Raw genomic sequence first — 19,961 nt, forward strand, 5'->3', positions numbered from 1 at the left:
CTGCAACGTCTTTCATTTAAGAAACTAGCTGGAGTTGTCAACATGTGAATCGGATGGTGAATATGGTAGCTCACACACTGGCTCAGTTAGCAACAAAAACTTTCATAGATAGGACTTAGGCGGGTGAAACCCCCAATTGTATCTGTGATATTATTACGAGGGAACTAAAAATTCCTTCATGTTGATATTTCTTAATGAGATTTAATTAGTTTTATTGAAAAAAAAAAAAAAAAAATCGAGTATTTCTAAATGTATTAATATATATATTAGGGTAAAGTTCACTTAACCCTCTCAAATTACCACTCCAATTGACAATCTACCCCCCAAACTATCAATTATGACAATTTACCACCCAAACTATTAAAATAATGACAATGTACTATCTCTAATGCTAAAAAAATGACGAAATTACCCCTATAAAATTTTCAATAAGACAAAAATACTCTTAAATTTTTGAAAAAAAAAAAAAAAGTATTTTTGTTTTTATTTTAGTAAGGGTAATTTCGTTGTTTTGTTAAAATTGGGAATACATTGTCATTGTTTTGGTAATTTTGAGGGTAAATTGTCATAATTGATAGTTTGGGGGATAGATTGTCATTGAGGTGGTAGTTTGAGAAAATTAAGTAGACTTTACCCTATATATTAATTAGTCAATAAGCTATGCTCTAAAACATTATAATTAATTCATTTACATTACAATAAATAATATACTTTTTTCAATAAAGTGTGGAATAAAATACAATTTGCGATCATTTATTTTTCCTTCAAATTTTCGCATATTAATATTAAAAAATGTTCAATATTTGTTGTTTACTTGGCACGTGAATCTAATTCTTTTTTTTTTTATTGAAAAGCGTCACAGCGGAAAGCTTTGACAATCATAGTTGGTTAGAGATCATGGGGAATAGGTGACAGCTAAACTTGTTAAGAATTTGATGACCATTTCAAGATCCAAGGCTACACTATTGTATTGATTTCCTAAAGATTATATAAATAATATAGTTAATGATATATGTATTTTTTTTTCTTTCAAAAATTTATATAAATTAGGAGAAACTTCACTTTGGCCCCTTGAACTTTCATTCAATTTAACAAACTCCCCATCAACTTTCAAATATCTTATTTTGGATTGCTGAACTTTCAGTTACTCTCAATGTAGACCATTCGTCAGATTTTAAACGTTACATGACATTTATACCAGTGACTTTTGTATAAAATTCCAACTTTGAAAATATATATATATTTTTTTTAAAAAAAAAATGAAAATCAAAGACATTTTGGTTTTTTTTTTTTTTTTTTTTTTGTATTTTTAACGGCTAAAATTAACAGAAGAGTTCAAATTGAGAATAATTGAAATTTCAGGGATCCAAAATGAAAGATTTGAAAGTTCAGTATAGTTTATAAAATTGGATAAAAGTTCAGAGGGTCAAAGTGAAGTTTTCCTTAAAATTTATAAATTTAATAACATATATTATCATATTGTTTAAAACTGTAAACTGTGTATACTATTAATTTATTAGATTGTAACCAAATATAATATATTTGGGGTAATTCAACCACTCCCATTTAGTGAAGGCATGGCTCGACCACCCTTAAGATGAGTACAGAAGGTAGATTTAATCTTGTTTATTCCGTATAGAGAATGCACTTTGCATGACTTGAGGTTTGACCTACGAGATGAGTACGGAAGACAGCCGTGTCTTGAAGAGTTTTTTTTTTTTTTTTTTTTTTTTTTAAAAAAAAAATCATGTGAAAAAAGGATTTGGTGATTTTAAAAAATTGGATTTGTAGGAAATTTAATTGGTCCGTCCGGCCCCGCGCCTTGTAAATACTACCCCAGGAAAAATCACTTCCCATAAATGAACTAAAACCCTGCAGGGAACCCTAAAACCCTTCCTCCGAAACACAAATCCCACTTCGAAGGACGAAAGCTGCAACAATGGCTGATTCGGAAGCAAAACCTAAGAAGAGACAAACGAAGAATAACAAAAAGAGAAAGCTAAGGAGCCCCGAAGAAACTGAAAGACCTCCCAAAACGCACCGTTCAGAGAATCGGAGAGAACAAACCGAGGTTGGGCATGTTCAAGAGTTGGAAGGAAGAGAGCTGAATCAGGAGCTCCTCGGAGAAGATTCTCCATGGAGGAACCTGCAGTTGATTTTGTCGTTACAGAACAAAGAGCTCGATCTTCAGAAGTTAGTCTCTTTCTCTATCTCTGTGTCTGTTTTCATTCGTGGCAGTCTGTTTGGTTTCCGAGAAAGTTCGATGAGAGGAATGGAATTTGAAATTCAGTATCGCATTTTTGTTTATTTTGCTTGTTTTAAGCAAAGCTCCATCACTCTCCAAGATTATAGCTGTTGTTATTTGTTTGGTTGCTGAGGAGTTGATTCTTTAGGAGTTCCTCATTTTGTCCAATCAGTTATGCTATTGATCATTTTTTATGATTGAATCTCAATTTTGTTTTTGAATACGAAAAAGGTCCAGCAGCCAAATGGAGCATTGGCGTATAGTTTTAATAAATGAGGGGACGCATAATTCAGAATTGCGAGGATTCTCATTTAATAAATGAGGGACGCTAGTTTTTGTATCATGCATTATTTCTGTTGCCATATGTTTGGTTGCTGAAAAGACCAAGGAAAAGACAAGAAACTGGAGTTTGAGTTTGAGTTTTATGTTTTAGTTTGTTTGACTTTACTGACATCTATTCAGTCAAGCAAGTTGTCTGAGGCAAGGATATGGGTGCCTTTTCGGGTTTAAAGTGGATCCGAAGCAAAAGTCATATCCAAGATATGAGGATTCTATTTGTCTTCATTTCCCTTATAATGCTAGCCATCAAATGAGCATTAATTTTTTTATTTAACTAATGAGGGAATTTCAATGCAGGAAAGTGGAATTAGCTTCCAGTTTTGTGAAAATGAGGGTCTCAGAAGAAGGCAATGATGCTGATCAAGATTATCAACCAGTGAAATTATCACGGTTGATAGTTTTCCTTAATGATTGGATCCAGTCTTTGTTGATTTCTTCAGACAAGAAAATGAGGGGTGACAGGCAGAAACCTCAGGCTGAGGTTATTGAGGCATGTTTAGATTTTAGATGCTGGGAGATTTTCTTATTTTGCTTGAAGGAGTCGTTGAGATTGCAAGTTTCTTTGAATTTCTCACGAAACCTTTTACGGTCTGTTTCTTCTATCGCAAAAAATGCAGCATCTCTCGTGAACAACACATTCTTGTGTTCACAAGAATCCTTTTTTATTGGTGAAGATTTTAAGCTGTACAGTACCGTGCTTGATTGTATTTGTTTGGTCTTCTCATCCCATGGTGGCTTGTCGAATGAAAATTTAGACTTGTGGATTTCAACTGTTGATGCAGTTCTTGATCTTGTCCACAAAGTTTACGCCAAGAACCTTGATAGCCACAATATGGGTGCTTTTACCCTGCAGTTTTCGTGCTTGGTACTTGAGCCATTTGCCACATTTTTGAGGGTCCATCCAACTCGGAAAACAGGATTTCATGATTTTATAGATAAACTTCTTGAGCCACTGATGCATTTGTTGGGTGTCTTGCATCTTCAAATTGGTGGAAGTTATTCTCATTGGACAGAAAACTTACTGAAACTAGTTCAAGAAGTTTTGTTTAATGGTTTGTTTCATCCAGTCCATATTGATGGATTTCTGAGCTTACAGAGTACAGAAAAGTATGCCACATATTTTGATGGCAAATCAAAAAACACAAAAACTGTTATTAAGAGTTATCATAGACACTTATTTGATAAACTGGAAAGAGTTCTGACTGAAAAGAAAGTATCAGCAATGGGTAGCATTGGAGAACTATTCCACTTGCTTGTTGATCGAGTCAAAGCACTAAAAAGGACTTCTGTGCTTTCTCTAGGTAACAAGATGATGGGGAAAACAGGTGCTTCAAGGTACTTGGAGGATAACGTGTTCGATAGAACGTCTAAGATGTCTTTTGAAAGTAGTAGTGTACTTCTACACAAGAGCTATTGCTCAAGTAGTTTTAATGCAGACACACGAAAGTCTCTTTTTGATTTTTTTGTACAGATAATGGAGCCTCTTTTGTTCAAGATTAATGCCTATCTTCAAGTTAAATTGGAAGTGGAACCTGACTTGTTGGAGGTTCATGGAACTCTCAAATCTATTAATAGTTTGCTTGCTAGCTTTATGCATGAAAAGGTCTATGTAAGAACGGAGGACACCTCTGAAGGAGCTTGCCTTAATTTCTTGAAGAAGGTTTATGATACGGTTATATCATTTTCCACCAATTTTTTCTGGTTGAAAAAATATGATTTAGATAACAATACACACATTGGCTCGTTAGCTTTATCAGCCAACGAGGTACTTGTTGCTGTAGGTTATCTTCTAGAAATTGAGTACGAGGTTATAGGGAATGACTTGGTAAGCTTGTGGCTTATGATGTTTTCGTACTCGGCCATTGGCCTGTCTTTGGTGGGTCTGGTGGATCAAAGCTCATTATCTTCCAGGATAGAAGCCCTTGGATGCCAACTGGTTAATCTATATAGTCAGCTACGCCAGGTTAGTAGAACTCTCTGGTCACTATCCAGTTATATTCTGTTGTCTTCTTTCTTTTTAGTTTCTATATTGGAAATGTCTGGCATCACACATGGTTTACGTCATTAGAATATGCATGCGAGTGAATAATTTTTTTGGGGGTGTGGTGTGTGAGAGTTGCGGAGTGTCATGGGGCCAGAATCTTTTTTGTTAATTGGTTTTTCATCCCCTGCAACTATCCTATCTTGTTCTGTTTCCCATTCTTCTTTCTGCACCTCAAAATTTGGTTCAACTCATATTTCTTTTGGATTGAGAGTTTTCATGCCTTGTTCTTATACATTTGAGCTAATGTAGGTGAATACTGCTATCTTTGACCTGTGCAAAGCAGTAAGGCTTGTAATATCAGGTGATGATGATCGTGAGATAAATTACACTGGGTTTATGGCTCCTTTACCTTCTGAAGCATATGCAAGATCAGTGGGAATGCTATTATCCTCCCAAGAGTTTAAATGTGTTGTACATAATGCCATTAGAACTATACCAGAAGGGCAAGCGAGTGGATGTGTTAGGCAGTTAACAGCAGATATATCAGAATCTCTAGAATGGTTGAAAGTTAATTGTTCAGTGGCCGAGGGAAAAGAAGTTGGTCAACTGAAAGTAAATAGTGTGCAAAGTTTTGATCTGCAAGCAGAACTTTTGGGAAGAGGATTGTCTGAATTGTATGCACTAGTACTGAATTCAGTGACTGTCACAACAGGTAACAGTAACCTCCTTGGAGTTTCTATCAAGGACCTGATGACACTGCTACATCCTTGCATGAATTGCCTAGTTGGAATAGAGCCGGATACTGTCAATAAGTTCCTTTTCTCTGTCACTGGAAGAAATTTTAACATTGGGGTGGCTGGGAATAAAGGTGATGTGCTGAAATTTAGGTTTTCCACTTATTGGGTCTTCGTGTTCTTCTTTCAGTTGTACATGTGCTGCCGAAGCCTATATAGGCAAGCAATCAGCCTTATGCCTCCAGATGTATCAAAAAAGATGTCAGCAGTGATGGGAGATTCATTCACTGCATACTCTGGAAAGGACTGGATTGAGAGGACTGATTGGGATGATAAGGGCTATTTTTCTTGGATTCTCCAACCTTCAGCTTCCCTTCTTGCTGTTGTACAATCAGTTTCAAATATTTATCTTCAGGGTGGCACTGAAGATTGCTGCCCCTTAATTTATGTATTGCATGCTATGGCTCTTCAGAGGCTTGTTGATTTGAATAGGCAGATAAAGTCCCTTGAGTATTTGCTGCAGAATAATGATAATCTGTTGCACAATAACTTGGTTGATGGTGCTGCCTTGTCACTGTATCGCAAGAAAAGTAGAAAGTGGGAAAGACACATCTCACTTTTGAAGCAAGAGGCAGCAGGTCTTGCTGATTTCATGATGGGACATCTTTGGTTATTGGCTAAAGATCAACAATCGATCTCTTCTGATGATGCCACTTGTATGGATATATCTGTCCAAGCTCTGCATGAAACTGAAGAATGGGATTTCAGTATTTGTACTGTGAACAAGAAGTCACTGCCCACTGCTATTTGGTGGATTGTTTGCCAAAATATTGATATTTGGTGCACTCATGCTGCTAAAAAGAAGTTAAAGTTGTTGCTCTCACTTTTAATTTGTACTTCCCTCCCCTCTTTAACAAGCAGCTTTGTGAAGATTAGAAAGCAGCACAATAATGAACCTAGCCAGCTGAAGAAAGTAACAATAAATCAAATGTCATCAGAACTTCTAAGCGACTCAAGTTTTTATGAACAAAAAGTAAGACCCTTAAGTAATACCCTGCTTATTTGTGCGCAGATATTCACTCATACATGCTCTGTTAAAGAGTTTATTATATATATATATATATATATATATATATATATATATATATAGTTTTCTTCAAAATTTCCCTTTCTGTATGATGTCCTCATACTTCAATGAGTTTGTTGGAAATTATTGCTTCATATTTGTTCATTCTGTCTCTTGTATTAGTTTGTTCGCAGGTACTTTGCATCTAGATTTTGCCATGTATTGGAGAAATCAGTATCACTGCTATCTAAAGATTTTTCGTCTGGCAATGTTGATTTGAATTCGTTGCCTAATTGGCCAGAGGTTCTTGATGCATTTGACAAGTCATCAGTAAATATTTCCAGCAACAAACATGTTACATATGATCATCTGTCAGATTCAAAACCGATCGCCCATTCATCTGATAAATTGCCAACAGAAATTTGCAAGGAAAAAAAAGCTCTACCTTCCATCAGCAAGGAAGTTACAGCTTGTCAGAGTTTGCTTAATCTTTTGTGTTGGATGCCGAAAGGGTATCTAAATTCAAGATCATTATTACTTTGTGCGACTTATATACTTAACCTTGAGAGGTATGTTGTCTTCTCTGCATGATTGATCCTTTTATGTTATGGTGTGGTGAGTGTTTATGTAATGGTCTCCCAGCTAAATGGTGATTGTTGCCTCTAGAGTATAGGCAAGTAGATCACAACTTCTTCACCTCTCTTGAGGAAAAGACTTTGTGCCACATGTCAAACTGTCCGAATCTACTGAAAAATAGGTGATAAAATTAGAAAATAAGCATTACTGAAAAAAAAAAAAAAAAGAAAAAAGAAATGTGAGACACATGTTATCCAGATTATTCATCTGATACTGCTGAATGTCTACTTGTGCACTTTTCTGTAATTTCATGGCTATTTATAATGATCTGTTATCTTGTTGCAAATTTTCAAGCTTTTTTCATAAGCATTCAGTAGCATTTATCTTGTGATATCATATGCTTTCTTTTGCTGCCTCTGCTGAGGATAGGCTTTGAAATTCAATTCAGAATTTTCATTAATATGAGCACACCTACACCTTTCAGGCTTGTAGTTGGCGGCTTGTTGGAATGTCAGGGTAGTTTGTACACACATAGTCATCACGAGCTTTTCAGATTGTTTGTTTCTTGCCGGAAAGCCTTGAAATATATAATTATGGCAGCTTGTGACAAGAAGACAGAAGCTAGTCAATCCTCATTTACTCCCATATTCCCTGAGGATTCAAATTTTGCTTTATGGCTTTGCAAGTCAGTATCTCTGGTGGTTGAGCTTCAACAGAGGGTATCAGAAGATATTGCTAGTCAAGTTAAAGATTTGACATTTTCATTGATGGATCACACATCATATGTCTTCTTGACATTAAGCAAATATCAATTTAGTCATTCTGTTCACTTCCTTTTAGATGCAGAGAAGCCTCGTAAAGAGCAACCCTTTTCTGGCAATGCCGACCAACAGAGTAACTTAATTGAATCTGATCCATCTTTGGATTCCACCAACTGTATTGAGGCCTGGAAAAGTGCATCCCTTGTCGCCAAGATTTTGAAGGAACAGACACAAAGCTTTTTTATCTCTCCAAAGGATGCCCTTTGTACTGAAACAGTGGGTCTTGGTGTCAATGTTGTAAAGTTGAATAGATTTTCTTCTGTAGCTTCTTGCTTTAGTGGGTTTTTTTGGGGTCTGGCATCTGCAGTTGATGATACAAATGCAAAATATATTGATAATAAAGCAAAATTATTAGGGTGGGATTGTGAACTTGTATCGGAACTCAACCTTTGCATAAATGTGTTTGAAAAGTTCATTAATCTTTTCTTACATGCATTCCTCGTTGATGATCAACAAGCCAGAAGTTTCTATGGCCCAGATTTGGTGGATGCAGAGGAGTTTTCACCGGAAGGTTCTCGTGCCCAGACTGAAATTTCATGTGGTAGACAGCAGCAAAAATTGGCTGCTGCAATGGCCTGCTCAACGTCATTTGACATTGATGATGACTCTGGAAATGCTAGTTGTAAAAGGTCACAGTTGAAAGATGCAAACTTTGCTGCCAGTCTTTTGACTGAGGTCGATTCATTTGACTTTCAATGTATAAACAAGCCTCTGTTGCAAAGTTTGCTAAAAGGTAATTATCCCGATGTGGCATTTTCACTCAGGCGGCTATTAATTGGTTCATCAGCCATATTGAAGCTAAAATTGCACATCAATAGGATTTCCTCACTCTCAAGCTTGGTTCCCTTTTTTGTTGGCATCTCACAAGTCTTGTTATTGGGTTTTGTGGATATGGCTGAAATACCACAACCATTTTCTTTTGTTTGGTTGGATGGTGTTCTGAAGTATCTGGAAGAGTTAGGAAATCATTTTCCTTCAACTAATCCTACCTTATCAAGAAATGTGTATGCGAAGCTGATAGACTTACACTTGAAGGCTATTGGAAAATGCCTAACTTTGCAAGGAAAAAGAGCTACTCTAGCATCTCACGAGACAGAGTCAAGTACTAAGACACTCCATGGTCATACAGGATTATCTGAAGCATCTAATTCTCATGGGCCATATTGCTTGGATGAATTTAAAGCTAGATTAAGGATGTCATTTAAAATGTTCATAAAGAAACCATCAGAATTGCATCTCTTGTCTGCCATCCAGGCTATAGAGAGAGCACTAGTTGGAGTCCGTGACGGATACACAACGATCTATGACATAACTACCGGAATTGCGGAAGGTAGAAAAGTTTCCTCAGTTGTTGCAGCTGGCGTTGATTGCTTCGATCTGGTTCTTGAACATGTTTCAGGTAACATTGCACATCCATTGAAGGGATATTTTGAGAATTACGTAGATTAATCATTCAAGTGCATTCTTTAACATGTCTGTAGTGGGTCCACTTTGTGTTTTTGGCATCTAATATGTTTCCGTTATTTGCATTTTGATAGCTGTTAGATGAGAATGTGCTTCTGTTGGTAATATTTCCACCAGAAGGATTTAAATCTTTCAAATGCCATGCAGAAAAAAAAGGTGAAGATAATCTCATTTGTTATGTACATTTAAAATGTAGGACAAAGATAATTGAGTAATTCCTTACATTCCTTCAATAGTACAACTGCTTTTTTATGGAAAAGAAAATCGAAAAGTTATGATTGGGAATTCTCTATGTTAATTGTCTTCGTTTGGATTAACAGAAAAGTTATTTAAAAAAATCCATGGAATTTTGATTCAAAATTCCAAGTATAAATTTCCTGGAGAAAGGTGTGTACAAATTTTACCAACGCTACCATCCTCATACCACCAACCACCAACCATCACTATCAACACTGCCACTACCACTGTCGTTGGTACTGCCATTGCAAGCACCACCATCGCTAACGCCACCACTAGTGCCACCAATTTCACTACCACTACTAGCACCATCACTCGTCGCCACCATTGCCATTGCCATCACGAGGCACAACCACCATTACCATCCACCATCGTTGCTGGCACTCCCACCATTGCTGCTGGCACTCCCACCATTGCTGCTGGCACTCCCACCATTGCTGCCAACACTGTTACTTCCATTCACTGCCACCACTACCACTCACTTCTACCGCCACTGCCACACCCATAACCAATGTAATATTACTACCATTGTCGAGACACAATCACCATTATTACTGTCAAAATGTAACTACTGTAATATTCTGATTTCTAAATTTCTAGATATATTTGTTCAAACACTAGAGGTTGAAATGAATGGAATTAAATTTCCCATCCCTTTAAATCTTGCCTTTTTTGAGAATTGTAAGAATTTTTTAATTCTTTGTCCAAGCACAACTTCCTAGATCTATCAGAATTTCATCTTGGTATTGCAAAAGGTGGTCTTTAGGAAATGGAGAAATGTTAGCGGTACATATTTTTTGGAATTTCTTCGTAACTCATTTTGCTTATTGATGTTGTCCTGCTTACATCCTGGAACTCATACTCCTGCTATACTAAATTATGAACTATATGGAAAGAAGAAATAAATGTCCAATGAGGAGATGCATGAATTGATTAACCCTGCATAAATAATGCTATTGCACTTGTCACTTGAGGTTTCTCTACCAATTTGAGCATGTTCTTACCTTTGACTTGTTTTTCAGGACGCAAACGTTTGAATGTGGTAAAAAGACACATTCAGGGCTTAATTGCGGGCTTGTTCAACATAATTCTGCACTTGCAGAGTCCTTTAATTTTCTACATGAGATCTATCCATAATAAAGATGATACTAATCCAGATCCAGGATCAGTCATTCTTATGTGCGTTGAAGTACTCATAAGAGTTTCTGGAAAACATGCTCTTTTCCAAATGGATGCCTGGCATGTAGGACAGTCTTTACGTATTCCTGCTGCACTTTTTCAAGATTTTTGTCAGCTTAAACTTTCTGAAGCTCCCATTTCATCTCATCCTTCCTTAAACATGGATAACCAAGTCTCTGATCCACTGGCAAGCATGGATTTCTGTGTTATAGATCGGTACTTCTCAATTGACCTATTTGCTGCATGTTGTAGATTATTGTATACGGTTCTTAAGCATCACAAAAGGTATTCTCTCTCTCTCTCTCTCTCTCTCCATGAGAAACCTGGTTATACTGGTTCCATATGTTTACAATTAAATGACCAGAAAAATCAAAGTGAAAACAGAAAAATATAAAAAGAAGGGCACTAAACCCGTGAAGAGTCGTTCTTGCAATTTGTACACTGCAAGGGCTTCTAATTGTCTGTATAACTTCTTAGTTCATGTTACTATCTTTATACATTAATGTGGAGTGGCATCTTTTTACTGTGGCAAACAGTATTAGCTAGTACTGACATATATTTATATTTGGGTAATTGACAAATGTCATTGAAAGCATAATGTAGTAGAAAGAGATGCGTCAATGTTTTTATTTTTTTAAATACGTGAGAGCGCCTTACACTTTCAATGATATCTCAATTATTTATAAAAAATAAATAAATTAATTAATTAATTAAATACATGGATATGCTTTCACGTAGAAAGAGTCTCACTTGCATACAGTTTAATTCGAGGGCTAGATTTGAAGTTATAAGTTTCTTTGTGGCTTAGTAAAGCCACATCTATAGCTGATTAAAATTTATATGATCATCTCTTTTCTTGATCATGTTTTATGCACTTAAGCATGTGGGCTTTACATTTATATTTCTCACTAAAATTTTGAGCTATCTTGCTTATTTTCTTTGGTGACCCCCTCCCTCTCCCCCTTCTTTCTGGTGGATAGAATTGGGCATTATACGTGTTTATACTGATTGTTTTCATACTTCTAGTGAATGTGAGCGGTGTATTGCTCTACTTGAAGCCTCTGTTTCTGTTCTTCTTCATTGTTTGGAGATGGTGGCTACTGATTCAGTTGTCAGAAAAGAATATTTTTCGTGGGAATTAGAAGAGGGAGTAAAATGTGCTTGTTTTCTCCGAAGGATTTATGAGGAGGTATGTGATGTTTGTGTGAACATTCCTTATAATTGAAATGCATCTAAATTGGGGTATCACAATGCATCCTTACTCCATTGCCTTAATTTAGTTTTGTTCATACATGGCAAACACTGCCTCTTATTTGGGTGAAGTTTTGAGACATGGTAGCTGAGTTGGCGCATTTAGACATGTCATTTATTTTGAGATAAGATCATCTAGCTTGAGCTTGTAGATCCAATATCCTTGTCAAGGGATTTCTTTGGTGAATGGGGTCATTGACGGCTTTAGTCAGAGCTTATATTGGGTTAAAGTGTTTAGTGCTTGTGAAGTCCCCACCAGCTCGACTTGCATGTTCAGGAAACCTTAAACGTTCAGAAAAGTTGGATCTGTTGGGTTTGGCCTAAGCATTGATCACCACTAGTGATTGAAACATGTTTATATACAAAGCCTACTTTGGGGTTTTAACCGTACATCGTGCATTTCATTTTTACCATTACTGAGATCACTGGTCATTTAAGCTTTAATATTTATATGACATATGCCAATGGTCTTTGGATTGAATGGAATCTATTCCTTCCACAAACAACAACTTACCCAAATTGATTCTCATTCCACCTGATTTACTTTCTATTTTTATGGTGCAGATAAGACAGCAAAAAGATGTCCTTGGTGGCCATTGTTCTCAGTTTTTGTCCAGTTACATATGGGTTTATTCGGGATATGGCCCCCGTAAAACTGGCATCAAAAGGTAACTTTTAGAACCTTAACTTAAATCTGATTATTCTTATTATGGAGTGCGAGAATTTCCATGTTTAGCTCATGTTTTCTGTTCAAACCACTTCTCCATCCTACTAAGATTGTCTCCGCATTTTAGTTTTTCCCCTAAACATTTGTCCATCTCAAAAGATGCCACCTCTTTCCTTGCGGACCAAAATGACCCCTCGGAAGGTTTTACTTCAGTCTTATCCCATAATTTAGAGTTAAATAATGTGGGAGGACAATATTGGAGAAATGAGCTTAAATAAGCAAGTGTGACTTGACTGCATGGCATGAGTTAGTCTCCTTAAAATGTTGGCTTTTTCCAAGAGGAGCCCTTTAGCTCTCATACTGTTGTAGCTGAATCATTGTATTATAAATCTGCAGGGAAATAGACGAAGCTCTAAGACCAGGTATATATGCTTTAATTGATGCCTGCTCAGCAGATGATCTTCAATATCTTCATACTGTATTTGGAGGTAAGCAATCTTTGACTTGATATTTAAAATGAGTCTCTGAAGGAAATGCTTCATTCTCACTTAATTTCTTATCATTTCTGTAGAGGGTCCTTGCAGAAACACACTAGCAACCCTGCGACATGATTACAAACTCAATTTCCAGTATCAAGGAAAAGTCTAATCTAAATTTTGTTTTTCCTCTGGCTGGAAATATCTGATCAAATCAAGTAGTTGCAGATAACACAGCTGTAGGTTGTTGTAATATTAAATTAAGGTTTTTTTGGGGTCCTGGTAGATTGCGCCTTAGAATTAGATGCCTAAATTGTAGTTGGGTTAAAGTGTACATATGAACTGAATTACCTAACTCTTCGTTTGGGAAAAATGAAAATCAAACCTTCATTCATCGGGAGTAAAAAAAAAGAAGAAAGAGGAATTGCCTAGCACCATTTCTTGATTCCGTTGTAACCTTTCAAGTGTAAAATGGCTTCAACAGTGTTGTAAAGTGCAATCATGCTTTAAAAAATTTCTAGTTTTTAATTGGTACTTCATTTTGATTGAGTATTCTGTTAACTAGATGGTGTGTATGTTTCATGTAATCTCATTGGTGGTGCTACGGGATCTTTTAAAAAAATGTTTAAGGTATTACAACTTTTACTTTAATCATATACAAATTGATGTGACAGCTTACATGATACTATCACATCAGTCACAATTAAATTTAATTGTTTAGTGGTTGATATGGTAAGTATCACTTAAATTTACAAATTCATGAGCACTATCACCTCAACCACAATCAAATTTAATTGTTTAATGACTAATACGATAAGTGTCATGAAATTTACCACGTCTGTTTATAAAGGATTTATAATAAAAATTTGAAGTAGTATTCATAAGACTCAGTAGAGGAAATACTTAGAGCAATGTCTCACTTCTTGAGATGAGATGTTCCTTGACTGACATCTCATTTGGAATATGGTTTTACGCATCCATGGCTCAATTATTAAAGCGTCCGACTCAGTATTGGTGAATTTGTAGGTGCAATTCATATTGGATGATGACATCCGCCAGTAAGCCTATTGAAATTCACTTTGTATCAATGGAACAACAAATTATTGGTAAAACAACAGGGCTGTTATTTATACAAAGCTTAGGTTAATGAGTGCATTTAACCTTACAATAACAGATAAGCTTTGGAATAATGTCGGCAACTAGGATTAATAGTAGTAAAGAGGACAACCCTAGCTGCCAAAAGTTGGAAGATTTTCTTGAGAAATGGATGGCCTAGTTTTAAAGTGTGCCTTTTGTATGAAGGATAATTGAGAGAAGGGATGAGGATGAATGGAAAAATATAGGAGGAATTGACACAAAGGCTACAATCCACTCGTGCCAACCAAAAGGTAATGTTGATGGTGCACCTACCGCATTCTTCACACTAAAAAAAAAAAGACAAAAACCGCCCACCGCATTCTTCACACTCAAAAAAAAAGACAAAAACCATGAGTGCGGTAGTTAAGTGGCTTCAAGATAATTTTTATTTACTTGAGTAAATATCAAGGTATGAGTTCGACTCTTATAGTAAGAATTTTTATGTCGGATTAGTGTAGACCATATATCAGTCATAATGAAATTGAGTCAAGTTATGACTCAACCGAGCTACATGTGATTCCTACTGTTCAAGCCTTTCTTGATATTGGTTCGTAACGGACATGTGTTACTATCGTCACACCTAAGGAAATAACTATTTTAGCCGCCCCTTCCTGCCTTTTTAGCTTTACAAACAAAAACAAAAAAACATATGTGGCTAAGATTAAAGCCACTTTATGCTATTAACTTTTCCAGGCCTTCATATCCATCCAGAAAATCAGAAGCCGCCTCTAAATTTCTGTAAAAACTTTGCAACTCTCTCCTAGCGGAAAGGCCATTAATGGGCTGCTGTAAAGGGTGCAGACCCAGACCCGCCACCTATGATGCTTTTCCTCTTCTGCTAATCTTGGCTGTAGTCCTAACCCTTCTTTGCCTTCCAAGGCTAATTTTCAGCGAGCCAATTGTTTTTGAAACACCTAGAATTCAGATAAATTGGTTACTCATAGCCACCCCATTGGTGTTGCTAGCCATTGTGCATTGGCTGTCATCAATGACAAATTCTTATGGGTATTGTCCAGTTCCACCGTGCAAGCGATGCCACTACTCCTCGTGCAAAGGATGCTTGCCGTGTGGCGTGCCCTGCTGATTGGTTTTTTTTTTTTTTTTTTAACTTTATGGAGGGAGCGCTTTGGACGGGTTCGGAATTCGCCCGACAAGCTTGATGCTGCCGGAAGAATAAAATGTCAGGCTATGTTTTCTGGTTTGTTGCATTTAATCAGCTGATGACAACATGTTTTACATTTTCTTAGTATCTTTGATATCGTATCTTCTGTTGTCAGAGTGTTGAGAAAGTTGTTTGTACTAGATACAAGTTGGGCAATTATATATAAATAATATGATTATGTGAATATTAAAATCATTGTTGGGCAATTAAATTTACATTTTCTTTGTTTCTGTGCTTGTTTCTTCTGCTAAACATCCGTTCTTCGTTTAGGGTAGGAGAAAAGTTTAGTGAAAGAAAAAATTTCACTTTTATTAGTATTAAATTTTTTCTGCTTGTAGATAGTTTGAAGTTATCCATTGCTTCAATGGCAAAGTTTATATATATTTTTTATTTATTTATGCCCAAAAGATGGTTCATATATAATATTTCTAATTGGTAATAGGTGTATATTATTGGGAATTGCTTCACTTGGATTTGCTTATTCTGAAATAAAGAAGATTTATTTCATCGTTCATTTACATATTTAATGGTATATATGTTGTCATGTCATTCAAAATTTTAGATGATGTATTACAATGTACGCTAAAAGAAGTAAGAAAATAAAATCTTAATAGTTAAATAGTGCATTTCCATTTCACTTAAAATGAAATTTCTAGAGAATCTTATGCTGCAAAATTTTAGGTTTCTTAACTCAAACTTTAGCCAAGACTTAAAAAATAGGACAAAGTTTTCATTTAAATTTGGTTGTATGAATTTTTTTTTTTTTTTTTTTTTTTTTTTTTTTTAACTATCTATTAAATTGATATATATTTCTAGAGTATATAATTTTTAGGGTTAAATACATTTTCAGCTCATTGTAGTTTAACGACATTATTTTTTTCTCTCTCAGTTTCAATTCGTATCACAAATAGTATCTAGGTAATGGCAAAAAAGGGATATGGTACCTCTGTCTAAATTCCGTCTAAAATTTTATGGAAAGCTATGTCAGCACCATTAACAATCGACACGTTTCCATATATTAATTAAAAATACAAAATAAAAATTTTAAAATTAATAATATTAGAAAATTAGAAAATAAAAAATAAAAAACAAAAAATGGGGAAAGGGGTGGCTCGAGCCACCCCAAGGGCCCACCCTATTTTATTATTATTTTTTTTTCAATTGGGCCTTGGGGGTGGCTTGTCCCCATGTTTTATTATTATTATTATTATTATTATTATTATTTTTATTTTTTAATTTTCAAATTTTATAATATTTTTAATGTTAAAATTTTTATTTTGTATTTTTAATTAATATATGGACTCGTGTAGATTTCTTAATGGTGCTAACGTGACTTTTCGTCAAATTTTGGACGAAGATACCATCTCCGTTTTTTGTCATTACCTAGGTACCATTTGTGATACGAATTGAAAAGTGAGAGAGCAAAAAATAAAGTCGTTAAACCAAAGAGGGCTAAAAGGTATTTAACCCTAATTTTTACTTGAATCTTAATAAACCGTTAAATGCATGTAATTTTTATATGCAATTTTAAGATAATTACATAGTTTAAGAACATATATCAATTTAATAGATTAAATTTAAAAAAAAAATCATAAACCTAATTTAAAGAAAAATTATATGGTAAAATTAAAAAAATAAAAATAAAAAAAAAATAAAAAAAAAAAAAAAACTGTGAAGACCCGTGTCAGAAAAAAACAAAGAAGCCAAATCAGCTTAAAGAAACCGACAAGGTGTAGCCGTGTAGTGGTGGAAGCATTTATACAGTAGATGTTGATTTGTGAGCACCGTCAACAATCTTATTACGTCGAAGTGGTTGAGCAATTACACCACGTCCACGTCCACGTCTCTAAATTTGATCATCTTCATATGCATTCCACGTGGCTTTGTGATGTAACCTTGATTGTCTTTTGGTTAGGATGTTGGATGGTCGGCTCTGGATATGTATATGAACGGAAGTTGACTGTTTGTACCTTACAAGTTCCTTACAAATCAATATATGATAGTTTATACCTTATTTCTCACATCAGTCATTAAAATGTGAATTATCGTGTGAAGCGTGGCATCATACATAACACTTATCATGTTTATAAATTGATATTACAATTCATGTGAACTGCTATCAAATGAATTTATAAAAAAATTATAGTAAAAGTCGTAATGATTCCAGATATTTTCCTGGTGCGAAAAGTATCCGTCTAAAGTGTAGTAGGGATTAGACTAATTATGAGCTTACAAAGAAAATGAAACAACATGCCTCATTCATGCACATCAACATTTATGTAGCGTTGGCCCATCTGCCCACATATCACGGCAAGTATTGTCCACAATACATACTTTATCATATTCAAACTCCATCTCTAATCCACATGAGAATTTTTATAAACCGTTCAATTAATGGGCTGAGTGGAGAATACTTAATGGTTCACACACTAATAAAATCAAATTGGACCACTACGACCTCCTTGTCACTTCAACCTAATCCCTCGACAATTTGTTTTTATTTATATTTTAATATTAGAATACTATTTTCAGTAATTCTAGTTTGATGTCTTTATTATTTGTGGAAAATTTTGTATCTCCTATTTGAATGTTCGAAAATTAAAGCAACGAATTTGAAAATCCACGGCCGGGAATCAGCATGTACACGATATACAGTAAGTGGTGCAGTAGCATATAAGACACCCCCACGTTTATACTATAAATCGTAACGGCGTCTTGAATTTTTCAAACTTCAGAAGCTTCAATTCCCACAAGCACAACAAAGAAAGCTAGCTAGGTCGGCGATCAATTATGGCCCACAGAAGAAGCACAACCTCCTCCATCTTGGAGGTTTTCAGCCTGAATCCTCTCCCATACCCAGTTCTGCTAATTCTAGCCGTCATCTCAATCTTCCTCGGCATGTCTTGGTACTTCTCGTACGAGGAAGCCGTGGAAACCGCTGAAGAACAACTGAGTTGGGTCCTCTTGGCGACACCTGTCGTGTTAGTTGTCGTCGTCCGGTGGCTGTCGTCGATGGAAAATCCAGGTAGTAGTTTGTTTGCCACGTCGCCGTGGGACCAGCGCCGGCGGACCCACCATCTCCCGTCGGAAGGGAGCTCCCCGTGGGCTGTGGCTGCTTTGATTGTGCTGCTGCTTGTTATGGTGCAATACCGTTCTATCTTTCTTGATGGCTGGTCAATTTAGATACTGCTAAGATTTTTTTTTTTATATGTTTTTTTTTAAACAGGTTAATCATGATTATTGTACATATATAGTCAAGGATGGTGCCTTGTAATTGGCTTGGTTTTCTGTTTGATATTGAGAATATATTGGCTCATATATATATTAATTGAGATGTTTTGTTCTTCTTTTTCATTGTAATTAGGAAAGAAGGATTTGATTAACTTTGTTTGAGAATCTTAATACTTTTAGATTGAGCACGAATGATCTAGTTAATTATCTATATAGCAAACTTCTGATGGCCTTGGACATGGATTTTATTTATTTATTTATTTATTTTTAATTTGGTAATTGATTTGTTCTTTTACAAGTGAATTGTAGGTTGAAGAAATGGGATTTGTGTTTGTTAGATAATGATAGGTTAACATGTCTTTCTTGTGACAACTTCATGTACTAAAGGATGATGCAGAGGGGTTAGGGGGTTTGGATTGTGTCCAATATTGTTAAATCGTGATTTATTTCAAAAGCTTAAATTTTCAACAACTCTGCTTTGATATCACTATTCAATAATCAGAGACAATTAATGCTTAATTAATTGCCTTTTAAAGCAAAAATTTGCATCGATTTGGAAATTACATTCTTACTTGCCAGGCATATTTGGAAATCGGATTCTCTCCCGTTGGAATCAATTAGAGAGGAGGCGGTTTCTTTTATTGAAGGGGTAAAGCTGTCCAAACAAAAGTGAAATGACAAATTTACACCTTAAACAAAAAGATACGGCTCCTCTCCTATTCCGCGTATTTGCACCATGTTTGGTTGATGATTATAATAGTGGGAAGGAGAAGAAAATGCCTTATGGCTTATCCCCTCATGTCACTTCAATTAGGGAAATAAATAAGCCTCCATTAAGCCTGATACTTGTGTTAGACTTAGACTTGATTGAGTGTAAGTTTTCGTTTTCTTCAAACTCAAGCAAGGACTATTATATCAATCAAAGATTCGTAACTCTGATTTCTTGTCTTCTACTATCATTATTAAGCGACCAATCTCATCTTGATCTTTGAATACAATTTACTCATTAGCTACAGATGAACGTTTTTCAATAATGTAATTGCAAGGTTGCTATGCAATTCTTTGTTCTACTTGTATGTTTCTTTTTTTACGGCTTTTTGTATTTTGATCACAAAGACAAGTTATCACTATTTTTACTTGTTCAAATAATCCATGTATTTTTATTTTTTATTTTGAATATTTTTTATTAATTTTATGGATAATATTTTTGTCATTTGAAAGGGTAATGATACCAGAAACCCTTCTTTTTTTACGATATTATTTAATTATAATGATGTGATAGTGCTAATTTATTATTATTATTTTTACAATAATACAAAAGCGGATTGATATTGTCACATTTAAGTATAATTTCTAACTTTAGAATATTGCAAAAAGAATAAAAGTTTAGAT

The 19,961-nt window shown here is 35.2% G+C and overlaps 2 protein-coding genes across 3 annotated transcripts; both read left to right on the forward strand.

Annotated features, from left to right (window-relative positions):
• The first annotated feature begins 1,838 nt into the window (after positions 1–1,838).
• On the forward strand, positions 1,839–13,570 carry LOC132178669 (Urb2/Npa2 family protein). 2 transcript variants are annotated; one of them, XM_059591161.2, is made up of 10 exons: positions 1,850–2,193; positions 2,882–4,547; positions 4,878–6,335; positions 6,552–6,937; positions 7,429–9,164; positions 10,489–10,930; positions 11,672–11,834; positions 12,461–12,564; positions 12,960–13,051; positions 13,135–13,570. In XM_059591161.2, exons 1-10 carry the CDS (start codon positions 1,940–1,942, stop codon positions 13,209–13,211), a joined length of 6,378 nt encoding a protein of 2,125 aa, XP_059447144.2. In that variant the 5' UTR covers positions 1,850–1,939; the 3' UTR covers positions 13,212–13,570. The 2 variants fall into 2 exon arrangements, with proteins under 2 accessions (XP_059447152.2, XP_059447144.2); XM_059591169.2 differs by lacking the exons at positions 10,489–10,930; positions 11,672–11,834; positions 12,461–12,564; positions 12,960–13,051; positions 13,135–13,570 and adding an exon at positions 9,304–9,429 and having other exon boundaries at positions 1,839–2,193.
• Positions 13,571–17,581: 4,011 nt separating this feature from the next.
• Positions 17,582–18,640, forward strand: LOC132170085 (uncharacterized). Its single transcript, XM_059580996.2, has one exon. It carries the CDS (start codon positions 18,129–18,131, stop codon positions 18,519–18,521), a length of 393 nt encoding a protein of 130 aa, XP_059436979.2. The 5' UTR covers positions 17,582–18,128; the 3' UTR covers positions 18,522–18,640.
• Positions 18,641–19,961: the final 1,321 nt, after the last annotated feature.

This window comes from Corylus avellana, chromosome 2, assembly GCF_965113065.1.
Source record: "Corylus avellana chromosome 2, dhCorAvel1.hap1.2, whole genome shotgun sequence".
Classification (NCBI taxonomy): domain Eukaryota; kingdom Viridiplantae; phylum Streptophyta; class Magnoliopsida; order Fagales; family Betulaceae; genus Corylus; species Corylus avellana.

Coding starts and splice junctions, on each gene's coding strand:
- LOC132170085 (XM_059580996.2), top strand. CDS start 18,129: ATGGCCCACAGAAGAAGCACAACCTCCTCCATCTTGGAGGTTTTCAGC.
- LOC132178669 (XM_059591161.2), top strand. CDS start 1,940: ATGGCTGATTCGGAAGCAAAACCTAAGAAGAGACAAACGAAGAATAAC. Junction 10,931..11,671: donor GTTCTTAAGCATCACAAAAG/GTATTCTCTCTC, acceptor TCATACTTCTAG/TGAATGTGAGCGGTGTATTG. Junction 11,835..12,460: donor TCCGAAGGATTTATGAGGAG/GTATGTGATGTT, acceptor TTTATGGTGCAG/ATAAGACAGCAAAAAGATGT.